This window comes from Mauremys reevesii, linkage group 7 (assembly GCF_016161935.1).
Source record: "Mauremys reevesii isolate NIE-2019 linkage group 7, ASM1616193v1, whole genome shotgun sequence".
In the NCBI taxonomy this organism is placed as follows: Eukaryota; Metazoa; Chordata; order Testudines; family Geoemydidae; genus Mauremys; species Mauremys reevesii.
The window spans coordinates 23286390-23307758 of NC_052629.1; the positions used below are offsets into that span (position 1 = coordinate 23286390).

The window sequence follows — 21369 nt, forward strand, 5'->3', positions numbered from 1 at the left end:
GTGCCCACCTCGAGGGCCTTCGCACTCAGGCCTCTGGTTACCTCAAGAGCTGGCCTTACACATCAATGTGCGGGAGCTGAGAGCGGTCCGTCTAGCATGCCAAGTGTTTTGAGACCATCTCCAAGGCCGTTGTGTATCAGTATTCATGGACAACACAACTGCCATGTTTTACATAAACAAGCGGGGTGGAGCTCGCTCCTCCCTCCTTTGTCAAGAAGCCTTCCACCTCTGGGACTTTTGCATAGCCCACTCAATTGACTTGTTAGCGTCTTTTCTCCCAGGAGTCCAGAACAGTCTGGCGGATCACCTCAGCAGATCCTTCCTGTCTCACGAGTGGTCGATTCGTCCGGACGTCATCCATTTTGTTTTCCAAAAGTGGTGGTTTCCCCACGTCGACCTCTTTGCCTCCCTAGAGAACAGGAAATGCCAGGTGTTCTGCTCCTTCCAGGGATGCTCCCCAGGCTCCCTCTCAGACGCATTCCTGATTCCGTGGAAGAGGCACCTACTCTATGCCTTCCCACCATTTCCGCTCATCCACAGAGTCCTAGTCAAGCTCCGCAGGGACAGCGCCCACCTGATCCTGATTGCTCCAGCGTGGCCGAGGCAGCACTGGTACACCATGTTGTTCGACCTCTCAGTGGCAGACCCGATTCTCCTGCCACTCTGGCCAGATCTCATAACACAGGACTTCGGCAGGCTTCACCATCCGGACCTACAGTCTCTTCATCTCACAGCGTGATTGCTGCGTGGTTGAGCCAGTCTGAGTTGCGTTGCTCTGCCTCGGTCCAACAGGTGCTCTTGGGCAGTAGGAAGCCTTCCACTAGGATGACATACCTGACCAAGTGGAAGCGTTTCTCCTGCTGGTGCGCTCAGCGTAACTCAGTCCCCACACAGGTGTCCGTTCCTACTGTCCTGGACTACCTCTGGTCCCTGAAAGAACAGGGCCTAGCGGTCTCTTCCATAAAGGTCCATCTGGCAGCCATCTCCACCTTCCACCCAGGGGAAAATGGCCGATCAATCTTCTCTCACCCCATAGTTTCGAGGTTCCTCAAGGGATTGGAACGTTTGTACCCTCAAGTCAGACACCCGATCCCTACCTGGGATCTCAACCTGGTGCTAGCCAAGCTTATGGGTGCTCCTTTTGAACCACTGTCCACCTGCTCGCTGCTGTACCTTTCCTGGAAGACAGCCTTCCTCGTCACTATTACTTCGGCAAGACGAGTATCTGAGCCTCAGGCCTTGACAGCGGACCCCTCGTATACAGTATTCCATAAGGACAAGGTACAGCTGCGACCACACTCCTCCTTCCTCCCTAAGGTGGTGTCTGCCTTTCATGTCAATCAAGACATCTTCCTCCCAATCTTTTTCCCAAAGCCGCACGCATTGTGACGGGAACAACAGCTGCACACCCTAGACGTTCGCAGGGCTCTCGCCTTTTATAGCGAGAGAACAAAACCCTTCCGAAGGTCACCTCAGCTCTTTGTAGCTGTGGCAGACCGGATGAAAGGCCTTCCGGTCTCATCCCAACGAATTTCTTCTTGGGTAACATCCTGCGTCCATACATGCTATGATTTGGCTCACGTTCCGGCTAGCCACCTCACCGCCCATTCTACTCGGGCTCAAGTTTCATCTGCCTCCTTCCTGGCCCATGTTCCCATCCAGGATATATGTCGAGCAGCTACTTGGTCATCGATTCACACCTTTGCCTCACATTATGCATTGGTTCAACAGTCCAGAGATGATGCAGCATTTGGCTCAGCAGTTTTGCATTCTGCAACATCTCACTCCGACCCCACCGCCTAGGTAAGGCTTGGGAATCACCTAATTGGAATCGATATGAGCAAGCACTCGAAGAAGAAAAGACTGTTACTCACCTTTGTAACTGTTGTTCTTCGAGATGTGTTGCTCATATCCATTCCAAATCCACCCTCCTTCCCCTCTGTTGGAGTAGCCGGCAAGAAGGAACTGAAGGGCCGTTGGGTCGGCAGGGGTATATATCCGGTGCCATAACGGCGCCACTCCAGGGGGTGACCCACCGAGTGTTGCTAGGGTAAAAATCTTCCGACGAACATTCACGCGGCGCGTGCACACCTAATTGGAATGGATATGAGCAACGCATCTCGAAGAACAACAGTTACACAGGTGAGTAACCATCTTTTGTGGGAGGGAGAAATCTTCTGTAACTTACTGGTAGTTATTTTGTCTTTGATTTTTTTGGGAAATTTTCCACTGTTGCTAGCAATAGTGGAGCTGCAACAGTGCTTGTGCAGTAGTGAAAGATTTTTCAAAATTGTCTATGTACGTGCATCTGGTGGACATATATCCAGCTAGTTCTTAGTTTAAGAAGCTATAAATTTTAATAGTGTATATTTAGTTTAAAATTTGCTCTAGGTTTTCACAGTCCTTGTGCTGACTTTAAATATTTTTATATTGCATTTTCAAACAGCATCATAACATTTTTGCAGATATTAAATGATCACGTGCTCAGAAGCAAATTCTCTAAAATAAAGTTTTTCTGTTCTCTTAATTACTTGCTTAAAACTAAAGTTGTGCTTTTCAACCAAAGGAAAACGGAGTGCGATATCCGCATACAGCTGCCTCAGGTCTCAAAAGAACATTGTAAAATTGAAGTCAATGAGAACAAGGAGGTAAGTTTTGTTTTTAATTGTATTATATTCCATAATTGCATTTCTTCAGGTTACTGAACTAGCTATTTTTGTTTCATTTGTAGGCAATCTTGATTAATTTAAGTACTGTAAATCCAACACAATTGAATGGTAACAGTTTTCAGCAACCTGCACATCTGAAGCATGGAGATGTGTTCACTATTGTTGATCGTTCTTTCAGGTCAGTAGCAATGAAGGAGGCAAGGAACTATGGCACTGATTTTGTAGTGAAACTTACAAAAGCACACTCTTACATCTTCAAGGAGCTCAATTGATTTCAGTGTGCTCCCTAAGGGTCCACCTACCCACATCTCATTGTGGGATTAGAGACAAAGAGGGTATCTTTTCCCCCTTTAATCTGAGGTTTACACATTTTCTTCTTACTCCCTAAAATTTATTTTAATCTAATTTCATGCTTCATATTTCCTTAAAGAGTTTTTGCATAGTATGATCAGAAAGATGGGCTGTTAAAGCATTATGTCACCTTTAAACTATTTACCAATAAGCTATTCATGACGGTATTGTCTTGATATCCTGATGTGACTTTCTCCTAAGGTTAGATGTGTTGTATTAATTCAGATGGAATATCTGGGCTAAAGAGTCAAAGGTGTTGATGTAATGCAGTCATTGTCCAACATTAAACAGTGTTAAACAAGGTTTGGAGTTTGGCATATAGAGACCACAGCCTGCTTAGAACCATAGCAAACGCACCATTAAAAATCATTTATACCTTTATTAAGATAAAGGAAGGAAAAATAGTTGAAACGCTTTGAAATGTAGACTACTAAGTAAGGCTTTCATTTTTCCCTTTAGCTGGAGAGAAATTTTAGAAGGAAAATCCCCCTTGTTTGACATATCTTAGATTAAATTGTAATAATTGTCCTTTGAGGAGAAAAAAGAAGTCAGTTGAGAGCTGTTGCAGCTGTTGTTAAAATCCAATTGTGTTTCATCTCAGGTGGTGGTTGGGATTTGATGAGCTGGTAGAGGTGGTGATATCATCTGGTTCCCTCTCTCTGGCCTGGTCTGGTCAGGACATCTCTCAGGATCAGAATGATGAAGGCTTAGGGTCCGAGGAGATGGCAGGAGAGGAGCAAGTTTCATATCATGGATATGAAACTTGCTCCTCTAGCCAATTTTTCCCCCAAAATTTCTTTCTTTAAGGACCTCAAAAGGTAGTGGTTGAATAGTGCTTCCTGCATTATTTTGTCCAACAATTAGGCCTAGTTTCTGAAGTACCAATTTTGGTTCACGTTTCTCATGTTTACCAAGTTTGATCTTAACACAGTCCTTAAGTTAAATCAGTAAGCCTTTTTATTTGGATTAATTCAGTCTTTCTGTCTCCTTTTCATGCCTTTTCCCATGAACAATTGTTGTTATTGGTTATTGTAAAAAGTATGTGAAAGTAAGATATCACAATTGAGGTCACAATTAGGGTAGATGTGTAGGCTCAATTATTACAACAGACTTTTGGAGAAAAATTCACAACTATGCCTCAGTGCAATTTATAACCAGTTAAATAATGGTATTATTGCTGGAAGGGGACAATTACTACAGGGTTTATGTATGTTTTACAGTTAGCCATCATAAATATAACATAAGCAAAGAGGTTTTCTTCTGTTAATTTTTTTGCAGGTTTGAATATCCTCCTCAATCAACTCCAAGAAAGAGACTTTCTAGAACTCCAAAAAATGAAACCCTACAGGTAATTTTAAGGCCCCTGACTACATTTGCTGAACATATGCATGGTGTCATCTGTCATGTCATATTAGTATTGTTTTAGTGATTTATCTTCCCTATTAGCTTGGCATCACACGCTAATCCAGTGATTGAAGCTGTGAAGAAACTCTTGAGAAATATTGGTTTCTTACTATTTACTAATTCATATGGCTTGTGTCAGTTTTCAGCAGTGTAAATATTTAACTATAATACTCTAAACTTAGCATCAGAACTAAGGATTTTTTTTAAAAACAGTTTGGCTGTTTTAAGAGAGGACAGGGTACAGAGGTATTGAGACATTTGAGATCCTTGTACCTTAATTTTTACATTTTAAGAATTACAGGAGTAAATCATAGCTATATGTCCCTGTGTCAAAGTATTTCTAGTGTTCTTGCTTTCAATATAATCTTATTCTGAATAGCAGTAGATAAGTAATGCAGTGTTGTTAATGACATGTCTCTTTATCTTCCTGGCCAATGACAGTCTCAAGGAATTAAGTTAGCAAAACTGGGAAGCTTGTCCGCAAAACTGTGAACAGCCTCTTTTAGAAAATAATCTGTGATTGTTATTCCATATCCCCATTACATTAAAGTAATGTTGAGGTCTCTCTAAAGATTGATCAAAGCATACATTTTTAAATTTTATCTTCATGACTAGCAGGTTTTGTTAACCTTTTCTTTTACAGTCTCTTGCCCATATTATCAAAATACTTGTTGAAATGAATATCTTGTAGGGATATTGTTAATCAGCTGATTGTCATGAACATTGAAACACTTATGTAGGCTGCAATTCTTATATTTAAACTACTATCTGAAAGCCCATATTGTCACATAGGTGTGGTATTTGGGCCAAGTAATCCGTTATCTGTGCAGTGTCCTGCATACAAATTAGCTGTGGAATAAGGGTGGTGATTGTTACCTCTGATATCACAATGATCTAGGACTTTAGCATGGGATAAGTACATGCCCACTGTAGCTGAAAGCTTGTGCTGTCGCACAGATGTAATTCATAAAGTCAAAATTGCTGAGAACTTTGTAACAGACCACAAATGCCAGTGATGATTGAACCTGATACTCTAAACAAAGAACTCTCAATCATGCTTGTAGTTGTTTCCGATGTTTCACGCTGGCTCAACAGACATTCTAGGCTTTACGGTGACAATCCTGGCGTCTTATTATATTGATGAGCAGGCTGCCCTGAAATCTAATAAGCATATCATCTCAGTTTTGTTCAGTTATCAGAATGTAGCTGTAATGCATGCTTAGGCTACAGTCTCTTTTGGAATTAACGACTATTCCAAAAATAAGACAAACTATAAAACTGTCTTCAAGAGCCTCAGATGTCTTACTCAAGTAGTAACCTGTGTGACCATCTTCAAATACTGTAAAATTTCATATAATGCGTGGATTTAAATTTCTTTTGTAAGCCTGGTGCTCAATTAAAATTTGTCTTGGTTATGAAGAGAGGCCAAATTCTGTAATCTTCTGAAAATGTAGCATAGAAAACTGTATTTGTGATAAAAATATGTTGCTTTATCATAACATTGTACAAATTTACAGGTTCTTCATGTTCAGCAGGTGGCAGAAGTGGAATTACAGAGCCCAACATCTAAAAGTCCTCATACGTCTGGTTGGTAGTTGTTTCATGTAGTTTGCTTTTTTCAGTATTATATAGTCACATTTTATTCTTAGTATGTTTGCAAAAAGAAGATGGGAAAATGTCTAAAGATTCATTTTACAAGTCAACCTGTTACCTCAGTTGAACTTTTATTTTAATGTTACCTAATAGATAGATTTGGCAGACCAAATTCTGCCTTTCAGTGGCATTACAGCAGTATAGTTGAGGACAAAATTAACCACTGCAATTAAAATTTCACTAATTCAGTTGGTATCTGAGGTAGAAAAGAATCATTACTCTCCATAGCAAATGTTATATCTGCTTTTGAGTACTAATAGGAAGAGAAAATTTTAAAAAAAATTATGATGGATTATAAAGTTACAGCTTTTGGATGCACCCAAGAAAAAGATCCATCAATTCAGAAGATGCCATTTATAGTTGCTTTTCGGAGCAGAACTGCACATTTTAGCCCATACGTCTGTGTGTAGTCTAGGCTTTTTTTAAACTTCTCCACCACAAGTGCAGCTCCACTAGTATCGTGCAAATGCAGAGGTGCTGTGGGCTTTCTACCCTAGTATTTAACCCTGAGCAAGTCTATAGAATACAGTGATTCAAAATCTGTGCTAGCATTGCTACCTTTACTCACCATCAGTAGATCTGCAGTAGATGGAGAAATAGAGGCTTTGTCTACACTAGGATCAGTTGACTGATGTACTTAGTCAGTGGGACGTGCCCATTCATCCACACAGATTTGCTACAATGGGTTTTTCAGAGAGGGTCAATCAATGCAAGTTATCCCTGTACCAAGTAGGAGTAGGTCTCAACTGATGTTAGCACAATAGATTAAGTACCTATTGTGGACACATCCTGCGATCATGGTAACACTGTCACCACAAAATGTCTTCCCACTACTGACCCGTAATGCAACAGTCTCTCCTGAAGTGTCCCGTCTCTTCATATCAACACCTGTTTTCAAAATCCAAGGTCTAAGGGTCACCTTGTCCACAATCTGCCTGCCCCATACTAATAATGCTATACTACATTCTGCATGGAGCTCAGTTTGAGCTATTTTAATTACAAAATGTGCTTTTTTTCCCCCAAAAAAAGATTTTATAGAAAAGCTGTTATATGCTTCAGCATGGTCCTTTGAGAGATCCTGCACCATCATTTTTCTGTGGGGTGAGGAACTCTTCCAATCACAGCAGGGAAGTCAAGGTATACCAGCATTTGTCAGCAGCCATCCAAGCTGGCCTCAAGCAATGCTGAGACAAGGGGAAGGACCTCAGTGGCAGTTGCCACAATCATGCGTCACAGAATCAATGTAGATTCCAGATGTTAATTTACCATGGAAATTCTGTATCAGTTAAAACAAACTTATTTGGAGTTTTAACAATCAGGTTCATCCAACTGATTTGAAATTACCATCCATTCACCTGTCTAATGTAGACAAAACCCTAAGAAGCCTGTGTGAACCATAATGATGCAGTAATTGATTTTGCAGATAGACGATATGTCTGAGGTATGAACTGCTGTATCTCAATGTAAGTCTAATTTAGAGGCTAAATACAATTTAAATATTAGCTTAAACAATTTAACTACTGATGAATGTATTAGAAAAATTCAAATTGGTTGCCAACAGAGCTTGACTAGTGGGCAAAACTTTAGTGCTGATCTTTTATCCCAGTATAACCCCGATTGGTGTTGCTGCTGCTTTATTCAAAAGAGCAAATCTTGTCCAAGGAGAAAATCTGTTTTTCCACCCATTTAATAACAGTCCTCCAGTTTTAAAATATATATGTATAAGGTTCTTTTTACCCTTTATTACTATCTAGATAAAAACATAGAAAGTGAAGGCCAAAATTTTGGTGAAAATGACAAGCAAAGCACTGAGGAAGATATTTCCAGAGTTGTACCAGCCAAACAACATGCAACACCTAAATCAACATACAGAACAGCTAAATCTAACAGAAGAGAAAATGAGATGTCTCCTTTTAGCAAACTTTATGAATTGTTGAAAAATGAGATTGATGTGAAAACACAGAAAGATGGCAACGAAGAGATACTTATGCCACGACAAGCAGGTGATATATTTAAAAAAAAAAAGAGAGAGAGAGGATGGTGATATAATGTTGATGGACACTGTAGGAATTATTATTATTTATGCAGGATATTAGAACAACACTAATTTAACCATAGATTCCTTTATTAAATCCAAAGGCCAAATGGAATTTATAGTATTGCTCTAAACAGGCCTACAAAGCCTAATTAATAAACAATTTACTATATCCAAAGAGTAACAAAACATTTATAAGCATTTGATCAAACGGGCTAAATCCAGGGGTGCTGAGACTCATATTTGTCAGCTCCAACATTATGAGGCAGGTATTAGCAAAGTTTACCTTTTTTATACGCTTTAAGAAAAGTCATGTCATCCCCAAGTACAGACTTCAGCTAAACACCAATTTGAGACAGTTCGCCTTTATTTCCAATCTTAATCTAGATGAGAGTTACAACCTCTTTTCCCCAAGGTTTTTCCTCCCTATCTCTTTCCCTCCTTGCTGACCAACAGTTTTTCCTTTGCATCATGGGCCCTAATTTTTGAGATCACACTGGTATGTGGGGTAGAAGGTCTATGTTGGCTCTTTTGTTTAAAATGATCTGCAGAAGCCACCTTTTTAGAAACGTACCCTTTTTCATTAGTTATTCTTTTAATCAGACATGCTTCTTACTTCATTTTTTCTGGCTTTATATAACTCATTACTTTCCAAGCCTTTCTTTTACTTGCTAGTTAGGGTCTTTCTTTACAACATATTTCTTTAACCAAATGTAAAATAACTTCTGTTTTCTACTTTTATATTTATTCTACAGAGACTAATGCCCAGCAAATTTCATTATTGATATTTCCATCTGGTCAAGAGACCCAAACTAAGGAAAAAGAGACAATTATTGGTGAAGATATTGAACAGTCTAAAGTTAAAGAACAAGAAATAAACAATGTGGAACTTAATCAGATTTCTACTGAAGGACATAATTCTAAGACCAATGAAATAAGTTCTGCAAATTCAGGTGAACCACAGACTGGACAAGATCCATCATTAGGAGTTAAAGCAACAGAAATTGTAAATGAAATTCAAAAGAAAGATGTAGTGTGCAGTAGTGTTCGTGGGAATGAATCCTGTATTTTGGGAAAAAGTAATAAATATTCAAAGCAAAAGAGAAATAGTAAACAGCTTACACCAAGAAAATCCTTAAATGCAGAAGAAGTGCTAAAAGAAATTCATGATGAGACTTACTCAGTTAGCATAACTAAGGAGAGAGATTCTGAAACCGTTGGATTTTCTCCTGGGTATAGTGATTCCAAAAGCCCCAAAGGGAGTGTTAGACAAAGTAAAAAAATTTCAAATAAAAGTCCATTATCAGAGTTATTAACTCCGGAAAGGTTAACACTGAAAGATGAATCTTCTGCTAGCCATAAACATCACTCTGGAGCGCGAAGGGGAAGACGAATGAGCTCTGGAAAGATGGCTGAAGAAACATTGGAGAGAGATCCATCTCAAGAACATTACAAGAATGTAGATATTAAAGGTAGTGATGTTAAAGAAAAGCTGAGCACAGAGAACTACCAACAGAAATTAGAGGTGGAAGATGCTAATATTGTACTGGGACCTCACAGGTTGTCATCAAAAAGAAGGTGCTCTGAAAGTGTTGCACTTCTGAGAGATGAAGAAGTAGCATCAGAAATAAATATTTCTAGCCTACCTACTGAAGAGAAAAAGTCAGGTAAATACTTTGTATGGTTAGGAGCTATATTTTAAATTTATTTGGGAGAGACTATCATGTTTTATGTAAGTGAAAAAATGTTTTGGTTTTTTTGCTGCACATATATCCTTAAGTATTGTATACACCTCTACGCTGATATAACACAACCCAGTATAACACGGATTCGGATACAACGTGGTAAAGCAGCGCTCTGGAGAGGCGGGGCTGTGCGCTTCGGCAGATCAAAGCAAGTTCGATATAATGCAGTTGCACCTATAATGCAGTAAGATTTTTTGGCTCCTGAGGACAGCGTTATATCGGGGTAGAGGTGTATGTAATTATGGCTAACCATAATAAATACATTGAAATTGTTTGAGAAAATGTGAATGTAACTACATCTACTGAATCATGCAAAAACTAAGTAATAAGGATTTGTGCTCATTAAATGTGGCTTGAAATGTGCTTCAGACTTAGAAATTAATTTTTACTCATTTTAAATTTATATGTTGTAATGTTTTTTGACTCTTCATATATCTGAAGACATTTTTCAATTGTAATTTTTAAAAGGTGAGACAAAGAGGTTACCTCAAAAGCGGAAAAGTGGAGAGCTTGAGTTGTTACATCAGCCTTCTGGGAAAAGAAAGAGAGTGTCCTTTGGTGGTCATCTCAGTCCCGAACTTTTTGATAAAAGTCTACCACCCAATTCACCACTTAGAAGAGGTGCAATTCCAGCAAGGTTAAGCTTACCATTTGGAAATTCACCTCGTGCAGTTCTGAAGAAGGGACAGGGATTCAAACGTCTTGTAATCAAGGTAAACTTTAAAGATGAAAATTTAAACATTACCAAGGAAACAAAATAGAAATTTTAAGTTTGAAAATTACAGAAAAGGCATACATGAGGTAATGTAGATACTGTACCTTCAGCTTTAGATGGTATTTAAATACAGCTATTTCCAGTGTAACTAGCTCTTCAGTATTTTTGAACTCCCATGTTTGAAGGCCAGCTCATCAGTGTCTTATTTGAGATTGTATTTTTACTATAAATTACATTAACTGGAATTGACATTTATTGGGAAACTATTGCAACTTGGACTGAAAATTGACTAAAGGAATAAAATGCCATAAGCTACAAAATAACAAATTAATTGTAGCCTGAAAATGTTTATGCATTGCTTCCACCAACTTGTGAATTAAATTTAGTAAAAGATATGTAACACAACTATTTAAAATTGAAGTTTTAACCTACGTTCAGGTAATAAATGATTTACTTCAATTCTCATTTCTTACCCTTTTTACAGCTATTTTGAAATGAAAATGTTAAACATCTTTTTAATTTCCAAATTTTATTTTAAATGAGTAAAACAAAGTTTATTTCAGTTAATTTGATATGTTGAGCATGTGCTTTTCAGAATTAGGTTAGAATTTGTATTTCTACTTTGTGAGAGAGCTGTTTTTTGTTTTTTTTTAACCCTATCAGGATCTTTCAGAACATTTGCAGAGACAAAAATCATCACAAAAAAACTTGCCCGCCAGGAGGTCCCCGGCTGCCTCGCCGCCTGCCAGGAGGTCCCCGGCTGCCTCGCCGCCTGCCAGGAGGTCCCCGGCTGCCTCGCCGCCTGCCAGGAGGTCCCCGGCTGCCTCGCCGCCTGCCAGGAGGTCCCCGGCTGCCTCGCCGCCCGCCAGGAGGTCCCCGGCTGCCTTGCTGCCTGCCCTTGAAAAAATGTCACCTAAGCTCACTGCAAACTCCCCATCAAATACACCATTCACAAAAGGACGTTTCTCTATTTCTCACATTAGCACACCATCTCCTACTTCAAAGGAGCAGGGTACTGCTGCAACAGAAGTTAAGGAAAGTGATGGAGATTTTACTGGAGTCAAGATACCTGAATCTTTTCATATTAACCAGGAACATCAGGTGTCTGTGTCAACTACACCTAAACAATTAATAAGGCGTAGTATAAGATTTTCTGCAAAGAGAACTCCCATGAAGAGGAGGAGTGATGCTGTGGAAACAATTCATTCTAAAAGAAGAAGTGGTGCTTCTAAAGCCAATTTGCTAGGTTTGTTTAAGTAGTTGATTTTGGAGACTACTAATGCTTCTTTAAAAACTGAACAGAAGCCATTAATTCATGCATATGCATTATGATGTTCTTTAATTACATAATCACATACTATATTTTCTCCATGACCCCACTAGGGATGTAAACTGTTAACCAGTAAGCATTAGGCTTACCGGTTAACCAAATTTTATCATTAATACTAGTGGCCCCGTGTTGGATTGGGCCGGAGCGGCCCCAGCCCTGACCGGGCTAGCGGGCCCACGGCCATGCCACACCAGCCAGCGGGAGCCGAGCCTCGGCCATGCCAGGCCCCCCCCACCGACAGCTACCTAAGTTAACCGAAATAATTTTAATTGTTTAACCGGTTTACTTTTTTAACCGATATTTACATCCCTAAACCCCTGCCTTTTTTAGTGCACAGGATGAATTTAATCCTCATCATTCAGTATGTGATGCGATGTGTTATTTTCTGTACATCCAAACTTGGCACTGAATATAGCTTTGAAGAGTTTAACGCTGGAAAGGACCATTAGATTATCTAGTTTGCCCTCCTGTATATAACAAGCCATTAAATTTCACCCAGTTATCTCTGTATTGAGCCCAATAACACGTTTGACTAAAGCATAACTTCCAGAAAGGCATCCAGATTTGATTCAAAGACCTCAGGAGTTGGAGAAACCACCACTTTCTTTGGTAGTTCATTCCAATGGTTAATCACCCTCATTAATAAAAAATTGTGCCTTGAATTTGTCTGGCTTCAGCTTCTAGCCACTGGTGGCTCTTATACATTTATCTGTTGGATGAGAGCCCTTTAGTATCTGGTATTTTCTCCTAGTGAAGGGTACTCCAGCACTATAATCAAGTAATCTCTCAACTTTTGTTTAATTAACTAAACGTATTGAGCTCTTTGTGTCTCTCATTGTAAGGCTTTTTCTCCAGTCCTCAAGTCATTTTTGTGGCTTTTTGTGCATACTCTCGAATTTTTCAAGATCCTTTTTAAAATGTGGACATTGGAACTGTATGCAGTATTCTAGTATCTATATCATCAGAGGTAAAATCACCCCCCTACTCACTACTCCCCTGCATTGTGTTAGCCTTAGAATAGAATCAATTTCACTAAGATGACATTCAGTTGTCTTTAACCACAAGAACATCCTTTCTGTTCCTGCAGGCCCCCTGCTTGGGTCACTACATACTTTCAGCTTCTTCAACAAATGAGGCAGGTGTCCTGCATCATTCTGTGCATAGGATGGATGGTGCTAAGGGAATTAATCAGTTGTCTACAGGAGTCCTTTGCGTGGTGGGGGAGGGAGGGAAATGGATATGAACATGTAATTAATAAGTGTCATAATACATATAACAAATTGACTGAATTAAGAGTGGATGGATAATCTTATGTCTGGCAGTCCCCAACTTTTTATTGCTTGATTTTGTAATCTAATAATTCTTTAGAAATAGTTTTAAATGTAATTTCCTCAGCTTTCTAAAAAAGCAAATTGAAAAGATGATAAATTCCATCCTGTGGAATCATATTCCCCCCCCACCCCACTGGAACTTTTAGATACACAGTACAGACCTTAACCAGCAGAGCTAATAGTAACTGGTAGTAGGAGTAGGCTGTTATCTTTTGTGAGTGGAGGAGATGCACGTTCCCAGTGGATTTTGCAGCTATTTGCTGACAGGGACTTGGCTGCTTGGGTATCCTGTCTCTTCCTTTCTCTCTTCACCCTCCCCCCACTGCCTCCAGGTTATGGGGAAGAGTGTGCTGTAGTTGTATAAACCAGTGGTTCTCAATCTTTTTGAGCACAGGAGCCATTTATAGATGTGTATGGCCTGTTGCAACCCAATAAATAGTCTGAGGTGGAGACCTGGGGTGTTTTCGGTTGGGACCTGCCCAGAACTCACAATGGCAGCTCCTGAACTGTGGGCTGGCTGGGCTTGGCTCATGGCTCTGGGCATTGCATTCTCTGGTGTTGCAGTGCTGCTTAGGTTCAGTCCCACTCCCATAACTGGATCAAATTTGTGTGAATGGAGTTGCAACCAGGCTAATGAGGTTACAGTGCCACTCGCTCAGATTTGGCCTACCCAGAGTCCTGTTATCATGATGGCTGGGCCAAACCTGAGTGGTGCTGGGACCCCAGAGGTTGCAGTTCCTGGAGTGGCTCACCTAGCCCAAACAACTCTGGGACAGGAGCTGCCATGCGACCCTTTGAAACATTTTGGTGACCCAGTTTGGGGTCCCAACCCATAGATTAATAAACCCTGGTGTTATCCTTACCAGTCTTCTCCCTCTGCTCCTATCCTTGTATGTTGTTCCATTCCCACTTTGCTCCTGTCTGTCCAAAACTTTCCTGTTCCCTTTCTGGCTATCATCTCTAGAGGAGCAATTGTAGAATATTTTGCTCAGCCCTGGTCACGAGCATGCTCAAATGTGGCTGGCACAGGGCTCGATGGAGACAGCGCATACCCAGTGTAGATGGAATCTTTGGTTAATTTTGTTGCCTACCTCTAATAAACCTCTGAGCATGTGCAAATAGCAATTATCAGAAGCCTATAATTCTGCCAAAATAGGGTGGATTTTCACAAGGACCAGCAGCCAAATTTCAAGTCCTTGCTCCAAAGCAAATGATTAAAGTTTTGCAAAGATATAAGCAACAGAAAATAGGGCCTTATAATGGAAAGTGTTATACAACCTCAACTATAAGTGTTACTGCCACCTCCACCTGTAATTACCAATCTGAACAAAGTTCCATAGGAAATGTACTTTAAATATGGGAATTATGAGGAAATAACTCTGGACTGCTGTTTGCACACTTGAGAACTGTTCTCAATCTAATTCTTTTTTTTTGCATTCCAGTTGCAAAATCTTGGGCAGAAGTGGTGAAGTTGGGTGTTGCAAGACCACAAGTAAAAGCTGTTAAAAAATGTGTTCTCAAAGGAAAATCAACCAAGAAGTTAACAAAATCACCAAAGGTATTTTTATTTAAAATAAACCGTACTATTTTCTGAATGCATAGCCTCATCGGTGTTTAATAAATTTTTAATCCACTTCCTTGTCTGCTAAATAGCCTTCGAGCACTGATACGCATCTCCTGGATGACTCTAAATGTGCTAGATTCCAAATATTCCTTCTTGATTTGTGAAAGGACAGGGCCAAATTTGCACCATTTTTTTTATTGTATTGATATATTAAATACAGGATTTAATTGAAACTAAAGAATGTGTACCTTTAAAATATTTTGATATCCACAGTGAGATATAGTATAGTTCAGCAGAACTAATGGAAGAGACAAGGTTATCGGTGATCTCAAACTCTTTTATAATGTGGACCATTTCTGAAGATAAAGGTCTTGTGGATCGTCTTCTCTCACACACCCAGTTTTATATTTTCCTGTATCGACAGACTAGAAATGTAGGACTTTAAAGTTATTAGTACAATAAAAACGTAGGTGTTTATTGCTCTAACTTGTCTAAGGTTCTTTGGAATTTAGTCCTGTGTTTGCTACTTCTCCGGTGTAACTGTAGTGAAGGGGGAGATGCTTTGTTTATTAAAAGTGCTTTGGAAACACAACTGTTTCTGGACTGATATACAACTCTTGTCACAATTATTTCATATTACAAAGCAATTTCTGTTAAATGTGCCTTAGTAAAGAAAGCACTATTGCGTCTGTTTTTCTGCCTATTCAGTTGTACAAAGACTATAATATATTGTTTTCTGCCTTATTTTAAGGACTTGCGGGGAGTATATGTGGAATGGATAATTAGTCCGCTTCGGTGTGTTGAATCTTTTCTAGTACAATTGAAACTGTGAATTTCTAATAAATTTTAATTTTGTCATAATAATACTTAGAAAATTTTCCTTCAGTTAAGTAGAGTGGTTCCGTATTAGTGTTCTGCAGTAGCATGTTGTAAACACAGTTTGATTCCCAGAATTTGACTTTTTGTGTCCACAGAAACTGGGCCTTTGTCTAAAATCTGGGTTGTTGGGTTGTCAGCAGAAAGGAAGGTAGTCACACCTGCAGGGCCAGGAGGGGAAAAGAGGGAGGCAGCTTAACTTTTGTGTTCAGTAGGAAATTGATTATAACAAGCAGTAGAAAATGTTGATTTATTCAGAACTTTTTGAATTCTTAAATTGTTGTATGCAGAGTTTTCTAGAAGTTGATTACTTTAGTACGTAGGCATTGCTTTTTGACATATTTCTAGCCAAATTTTACCTTTGAGGTCACCATTAAATGGTTCTCCCATTCTGGGTGCCAAAACATTGATAGAGTAAGGTTTTTTTCTCTTCCTCCCCATTTCCCAAACTTAACACATAATGGGAACTATAAGGAACAATTATAGCAGAAAAATGAAAATAGAGAGCCTTACAAAAATTTGTTTTAATCTTAAAAAGCTTTGTGATAGGGAATGGGCCAAATACACATTTTATACTGCTCTGACTGGGGTGGAATGATTTAAATCAAAGTGATTGATTGAAATCAGCAAGCAGGAAACATATATTTCAATAATTTATTTTAATCTTTATTTGTATTTCTTAATTGCTGCTTTCCTAAAGAACGGTTGATTTTTTTTTCCATTGCTTTGTAACTAATAAAACATGTTGATCTGCAATTAGATGTAGCCTTTACACCAGTGATTCTCAACATAGTACACATTGTGGGCTGCATATACGGCCCAAAATGTATAACCTGGCAGGACAGAGGGATCCAGGACCCTGAACCCTGGACCCCTGCTGTGTGGGCTGCCTCCCCTGGCTGGTTGCCCTCACCCATGCAGCTGTCCCGACCCCAGGACTCCTGCCATGCGGGGGCAGGGGCGGAGCCTGCAGAGCGGGCTGGTGTCCCCAGGTTTCCACAGGGCCAGCTAACTGCCCCAGATCCCAGGACCCCCACCACGCGGGCTGGGCCAGCCGCCCGCCCCAGTCCCCTGCTACGTGGCTGCCCAGGCCCCTGGGGACGAGCAGCTGTCCTGGACCTCAGGGACTGCAGGGCCCGGCGGGTCCCTGACACACCCCCCGTGCTAGGTGGCGGGGCAGCCCAGACCCCTCCCCCCGGGCAGCTGGAAACCTGGGATCCTGGACTTACCTGCAGCCTTTCGCACACAGGGGCCGCAGCTGTGTGCTAATTGGGCTGCATGCAAGCTATGAGTTGAGAACTGCTTTACACTGTATTTCAAGAATACTTGTGATATGTCAAGCTCTATTTGGATGGAAATTCAATTAAAAATGCACTAAACCGGTATTTTAAAATTTTTTTTTAGAAGTTCAGTATAACTACCTTTAACATGCTGGAATACATAAGAGTTTTGTCAAAACATGTTTTGCATTTAAAACTAACCAGTAAATTATTATCTATAGTTAATGAATTGAACTGATTGATTCTGGTCATTGTGTGCTTCAAGATCATCCACTCACATCAAGTTTTTATTTGTAGATTGGAAGACGAAAACAAGTTTTCCTGATTTTTTTTTCATCTCCCAATTGCTTTCTTAGCTTTGCATGAACTATTTATTGAACTGAAGTGAAGAAAACTTTCTCTGTTTGCAGAAGAGACAACTGCTATCAAGAGCTGGTTTAGTACATCAACAAACTCTGGTTCTAGATTTACTGTATTTAGAAAAATAAACCTGAATTCATTTAATTAAAAAAGCCAATTTAAACTAAAAATCCATTTTTTAAAAATGCACAGTAACACTGGTGCAGGTTTGTGTGTGGCTCTTATGCTGTTTTGGTTATTACAATAAATTCTCACTTACTGAGCAGCTCTGTTTTTCTTTCTACAGACTCCAGCAAGAAAAGTAAAGGGTCATTTTAGTACAGGTCATGCAGATTCTCCAGCTACAATAGTGATAGGAAGAGCTCATACCACCACAGTGAAGCTGGTTGGAGAGGCCCCTAGAGTGGTCAAGAATTGTGCTTTGAAACAAAACATGGATATAAATGAAAGCTTCACAGGTAATTTGCACACTTTTTAAAATTAAGCCACATAATTCTTGCCTTATTTCACTTCATGTTGGTTGATAAAAGCAATTTCTACTTAATACAGCCTATTGTGTAACTTGGAACATGTTAATCTCTTTTACATAGTAGAAAAAACTTTTATGTACTGCAGGGACCATAACTTTAATTTTTTTCGGCCTTGAGTTTAACATCTCAACTTGAACCTTGTATTAGGAGGGTTTGTATTTAATTTCAACTTCTTGAAAATGAGCAAACTTTGTCAAGGTCATCGCTGTCAAAGTCACTACCTTCTAGGTCCCTCTTCTGTTTCCCCCCTCTTCTGCTGCACCAAATACAAACTTCCTGTGCTACCCTTCAAAGCTGAACACAGTTAAGCTCTGCAGTATCTCTCCTTAAAACAAGGTTGACTGCTCTCTTAACTCCACCAATGATGCTAGAGTCTCCGTTGCCTGGTTTTCTACTTTCTTTACACTAGTGCCTTTATACTTTCTCCCATACTGCACTTGCACATGGGGAAAACTGCCAGTCAGATCTGTAAAACTACCACTTTACATGTCTTAACTCTCACTTATATTGTAATGAGTAAGGCTATGTTTTAGTCACGGGTATTTTTAGTAAAACTCATCAACAGGTCACTGGCAGTAAACAAACATTAGTTGTCCATGATTTGTGCTAAATAACCCTGACTAAATCTTGGGTGCTCTGGGGTAGAGGGCGGCAGTGCGTGGCCCAGGACCCCTGCTGATGATGCTGGGGGAGGGGGAGGTTGGCCCAGGACCTTCCCCCCCGCCACCCCCTCCAGCTGCTGGGGAGGAGGGCGCATGGCAACCCAAGATCCCTGCTGTGGGGGGAGGTGGAGGATGGTGGCCCAAACTGCTGGGGCAGCCCCCAGGCCAGACACACCGGCTGCTGCAGAGGTCCCGAAAAGTCAAAGAATCCGTAACTTCCATGACAGACTTAGTAATGAGTACTGAAAACTGCCATATAACAACTGGCAAGTAGTTAGCTGTAATTACTGCTACTGATTAGTATAATTTTTAGCCAATCACTACTAAAACATCCTCTTACTTCCTCTCCAACTGGGATCACTCTTTTGTTTGTTTGTTTTTAAATGCACCTGTTATGTCTTGGTGTCTAGATAGTAAGTTCTTTGGAGATGGACTTTCATGTACTATCTTTGTGTAGTGCCTAGCACAATTGGACTCAAACTATGTTTAGGCATCTGACAGCTGCTGCAGTATAAATGTTATTTGAGTGGTATCTCAATCAAATATTATTTTAACGTATAGTTGTAATTATTTAAATTTGTGATGCTCCATACATGCATAGAATCATAGAATATTAGGGTTGGACAAGACCTCAAGAGGTCATCTAGTCCAATCCCCTGCTCAAAGCAAGACCAACACCAACTAAATCATCCCAGCATGTGTGCTTTCTGTATATCTGGAGCACAGTTGTGTATACAAATTGGGCCATCACACCTTGGTGCATCAGTAAAGTATGTCTCTAGATAAAACTTATATGTAGTTTAGTATAGTAGTGTTTCATTGTTTTACAAATAAAAATAATTACATTCAATTTATTTAAAATGAAGGTAGTGAAAAATTTAAAAGCAGGATGTGTAGCTAACAGCAGAAAAATGTTAAACTTTACATTATATTTGGATGTCTTGCTGTATAAAGTGCTGTGTGTCCACTTTCTCTTTGTGGTTAATGTAGAGCTTCTCACAGTGAATTATCAATATCTCTTGAACTGAGTCTGACTCACACACATACCTACACATACACACACCTGTTGTGCAGTGCTTACACATGTACGTGGTATTTTGCAGACAATTTCTACTACTCAGTTCTGCTGTACTACATCCTTATTGTTCTAGATTTGGGTTTTTTAAATCAGGGAAATTAGTCTTTATTCAATCTGGGATGAAACTACTAACCTGACTCTCATTTGTGACATAACATACTTCCAGAGGTGACTCGAACAATCAGTGTATTAACATATTATACCACCTACCTCCTGTTATAATGCCTCTACTGTGAAACAAAGGCATGAACGTGAAGCCATGTATGATTATCTGCCCCTAATGTTACATTGTGTGGTGTACTATTTGAAGAAAGGAACTAAGTCACAATGCTTCATTTTATTCTTTGTTCTGCCAACTGTATAACTGTTTTGTAAATCAAAGCATATGCTAATTACTTTAAATATAATTAATAGGAATGACTGAGATGTTTCGAACTCCAGTAAATGAAAATCAAAGAAGTCCATCTTTATCTGCTGCTCACAAGACTGATCTTACACCATCATGTGCTGAAGTAGAAGGTTCTGAGGTACACACTCCAGAGGAGTCTGGTATGTTTGTTTCTTTTTAATAACCCTGTGGAAAGGAAGTGAGGATTTATGGATTGCATACAAGAAAAGTAGACTAGTGCTACTAACCTAGATCTTTGAAGCTAAGCTTAGTCAATTATTGGTTTTGTTTGAACCTATGCAGACTTAGTGTAGAGTGAGAATGGGGCAGGTGGCAGTTCGAGGTAATTCTGAGATAGAAAGCAGCATTCAACCACCTGTCTTAAAAGATATATTTGTAGTCCCAACTATTTCTGAACTGGGATGATCCACTTCTTCATTAAATTATTGTCCCATGGAGTATGGTGCTTTCAGAATGTTGAAGCATGTATGGTTGTACAAAATGGGTTTAAAGCATTGAAGAGTTGGTATGCTTCAACAAAATGCAATGAATTGTTGAATGCAGACATAACTAAGCCCAATGCTTGTGTTTTAAGATAGGGCGAGGGTGGTGGTGATGGAAAAGGTGAGGCCCAGCATGAGAAGTCCAAAGGCCATCCAAGGTGGAAGGATGATACTCAGCAGGTGTCCCTGATCATGCTCTTGTGTTCAGGTGTTGCACACGTCCCTAGATAGGAGATGCAGACAGCTGCATGGAAGGGATCGGAGCGGGACTGGGGCAGTATAGCCTCACCGGAGGAGCTGCCAGCAAAGGGTGCTGGCTCCTGGGAGCAGCAGCCCTATGTTCTGCTCCTTCTGCCACTGTGGTTCCCAGGAGACCCTTGCGGTCCTGCAGATACCAATTTATATCCACGGATATCCTCTTCCGCGGATATAAATTGGTATCCATGCAGGGCTCTACTGATCCAGTACCTTGCCTATGTTATAGCTATTTGTGTTAGCAAATCTAGTAGATACAACTGTGGTTAACAACAAAAACCTTTCAAACAATATACCATATATGAACTTGACAATTTGTTTTCTGAGTCTACAGACAGACAAATAGCAGTTCGAAGTGAAGCAAATTTCAATATCAACTTTTACTGCCTTACTGGTCACTTTAATGTGCTTATCTTGCACAAGTTTTTTTGTTCCCCACGCCTTTTCCAGTGCCAAAAATGCCAAATGTCTGTTTATGCCAAAAAATCAGCTTCCAACTGATGCTTATACAGTAACTCCTCACTTAATGTTGTAGTTATGTTCCTGAAAAATGCAACTTTAAGTGAAATAATGTTAAACGACTCCAATTGTCCCATAAGATTTAATGTAAATGTGGGGGGTTAGATTCCAAGGCAATTTT

General features: G+C 39.9%; 1 protein-coding gene across 5 annotated transcripts in view; it reads left to right on the plus strand.

Annotated features, from left to right (window-relative positions):
* Positions 1–21369, plus strand: part of MKI67 (marker of proliferation Ki-67) — a 44414-nt gene that overhangs the window by 10933 nt on the left and 12112 nt on the right. For 4 of the 5 annotated variants that reach the window (XM_039482075.1, XM_039482077.1, XM_039482074.1 and 1 more), the window contains 11 exons: positions 2567–2648; positions 2732–2847; positions 4299–4368; positions 5942–6011; positions 7832–8080; positions 8868–9779; positions 10326–10570; positions 11236–11818; positions 14676–14791; positions 17600–17771; positions 19998–20132. In XM_039482075.1, coding sequence (XP_039338009.1) covers positions 2567–2648; positions 2732–2847; positions 4299–4368; positions 5942–6011; positions 7832–8080; positions 8868–9779; positions 10326–10570; positions 11236–11818; positions 14676–14791; positions 17600–17771; positions 19998–20132 — 2750 coding nt within the window. The remainder of the gene's footprint in view (positions 1–2566; positions 2649–2731; positions 2848–4298; positions 4369–5941; positions 6012–7831; positions 8081–8867; positions 9780–10325; positions 10571–11235; positions 11819–14675; positions 14792–17599; positions 17772–19997; positions 20133–21369) is intronic. The other variant, XM_039482079.1, reaches the window with a different exon arrangement.